This window comes from Myotis lucifugus, unplaced genomic scaffold (genome assembly GCF_000147115.1).
Source record: "Myotis lucifugus unplaced genomic scaffold, Myoluc2.0 scaffold_37, whole genome shotgun sequence".
Classification (NCBI taxonomy): domain Eukaryota; kingdom Metazoa; phylum Chordata; class Mammalia; order Chiroptera; family Vespertilionidae; genus Myotis; species Myotis lucifugus.
This window is the reverse complement of record NW_005871085.1, coordinates 8424358-8426748: the sequence shown is the minus strand read 5'-3', so window position 1 is coordinate 8426748 and position 2391 is coordinate 8424358. Positions and strand designations below refer to the sequence as shown.

The 2391-nt window shown below is 55.9% G+C and overlaps 1 protein-coding gene across 5 annotated transcripts in view; it reads left to right on the top strand.

Moving 5' to 3' along the window:
- SSBP3 (single stranded DNA binding protein 3) overlaps positions 1-2391 on the top strand; it is a 148886-nt gene that overhangs the window by 144142 nt on the left and 2353 nt on the right. For all 5 annotated transcript variants that reach the window (XM_023752806.1, XM_023752803.1, XM_023752807.1 and 2 more), the window contains 3 exons: positions 1340-1418; positions 1637-1665; positions 1800-1901. In XM_023752806.1, coding sequence (XP_023608574.1) covers positions 1340-1418; positions 1637-1665; positions 1800-1901 — 210 coding nt within the window. The remainder of the gene's footprint in view (positions 1-1339; positions 1419-1636; positions 1666-1799; positions 1902-2391) is intronic.

Sequence of the window (2391 nt, the reverse complement as noted above, 5' to 3'; positions counted from 1 at the left end):
CCCCCGGGGGTCGGTAGGCTCACCTCTGGCCTGAGGCTCTCAGAAGTAACGGGAGTGTTTGGTCACTTGTCAGTTTCCTCAAAACATGCAGGTGCAGTTAATGAGGTTTTGACTATAGAAATCGAGAGCCTCAGACAGGATGGCCATCTTTGTTGCTGGCCGTAGGGAAGATGTTAAAATGTTGGCCTGCTGTGCTGTCCTTCTCTGATTAGGAAATGCATTGAGATGAGAATGGAGAAAGGAATTCACACTGAGAAAGAAACATATGCTGCGTCCCCAGAACCGTCTGAGGGTCTGTACAGAGGCCATGAGGAGCCTAGATGTTTGGGGTCGTGGGTAGGGAGGCAGAGGGGCTGCACAAAACCTCATGCGGCCAAGGGAGTGACTCGACTTTTAGAAACGAGACTGCTTGAGGACTCAAAAAAATGTCGCCAGGAAGGGCAGCCACCTTAAACAGGACTTGCGTAATTTCTTTATTACAACTGTAACTTCATTGGAATCTGAGCAAGGACTCTGGGTGAAGGATTGCTTCTTACACCAACACCCAAAATTCACTCCAGGCAGAGCCGAGGCCGAACGGCAGAGCTGACGCTGGCCAGCAGAAGAAAGCCCCCGAGTCGGTCCTGTGGCCTGGGCCACGCCAAGCTGGCTTAGCTGCAACCCCCAGAGCACAGGTGACAAGAAAACAGGTGCTGCCCGGGACCGAGCAAAACGTAAACTTGTGTGTTTCCGAGGACTCGACACCCTGCAGAGGGGAAACACCTGTAAACCACATCTCTGATGAGGGGCTTGAATCTACAATATGTAAAGGACTCTTAAAACCCAGTAATTCTTTAAAAACCCAATTGAGAAATGGACCAAGGGTCTGAATAGACATTCCTTCAAAGAAGAACAAGTAAACAATGAAATGATGCTCGGCATTATTCAGTGCAAATGAAAACGACAATGAGGTGCCACTTCCTACCCAGGAGGATGGCTGTCGTCGGAAATAACCCGTGTCAGCCAGGACAGGAAGAGACGGAGCCCACCCCCTGCTGGTGGCGTGTCCAGTGCTGCGGCTGCTCCAGAGCAGTCCGGCCGTTCTGTTCTGCGGAAGGTCCAGCAGTCACCTGCGACCCTGCCAGTCCATGCCTAGGTCTCTGCCCAGAGAAAGGAAAACGCATGTCCCCACAGTAATTGTACACAGTGTTCATAGCCTTATTCATAATAGCCAACAAGTAGACACAACCTGAATGTCCAATGTTCAGCCTTGAGTGTGTGAGGGAGGAGCCCCCAGAGTGGGAGCTCCTTGAGGCCGGGCCGCTGGGCCGCTCAGCCGCCGTCTCTGTGCTTCTTTCAGTTCCCAATGGGTCCAGGCTCCGACGGCCCGATGGGAGGCATGGGCGGCATGGAGCCCCACCACATGAACGGATCGTTAGGTGAGCCTGCTGCCCCGCCCGGCCCTGCCCCACAGCCGCCTCTTGGCCTCCGCTTCTGGCTCAGCTGGGCCTGGCCCACGGCCCTGGCCTCCCCTGCCCACAGGAAGATCTGAGAAATCCTCTGCACAGCAATAGCGGGGGACTCGGGTGGAAGGGTTTGGAGGCCCCTCCACGGAAGCGTGGGCAGGAGACTGAGCGGGATTCTTTCTTGCTTCCAGGGTCAGGTGACATAGATGGACTTCCAAAAGTGAGTGTTTGATGTCTCCTCCCTGGACACGCCACCCTGTGCCCCCCACCCCCACCCCTTCCCCCAGAAAACCTGTCTCCCAGTCCGGCTGGCAGGCCATGGGCCGGGGCTCACCTCCTCTCCTCTCCCTGCAGAATTCTCCTAACAACATAAGTGGCATTAGCAATCCTCCAGGCACCCCGCGAGACGACGGCGAGCTGGGAGGGAACTTCCTCCACTCCTTCCAGAACGACAATGTAAGTGCCCACTGCCACCCTCGTGTCATCTCTGGGCCGTCACCTGATCCCCGGGGTCTGGGGACTCCTGAACGATTTCAGAGCCTCCTTCCTGGCCGAGACCTACCCACAGGGCCCGGGGCCTAGCAGCCTTGTTGTGGGTCTCGCCTTCCTCCCTCCCCCGTGTGCCCTGACCCCTGCCACCTGCTTCTGACCCCAGCAGATCCTCCTGGAGGCACGTGTGCAGGTGCGTGTCTCGGGTGCTGCGCCTCGGGCACTGGTTGAGCTGATGAGGTTGGAAGGCCTGGCTGGGCTGTCGTTCTGTGTCTGGAAAAAGAACACAATTCATCGTTCTGGTTGGGGGGGGGCGAGAAAAAAAATCATATAGTGGCTCTTGAGGGGGGTTGATTCATATAAAAATAAAAAGGGGAGCCGCGGGTTAGTGTTTTTTTTTAAAATAAAGAAAAAACCGCCACCGCCCGGGTGGGGGGCCCCGCCGTCATTCTTATTG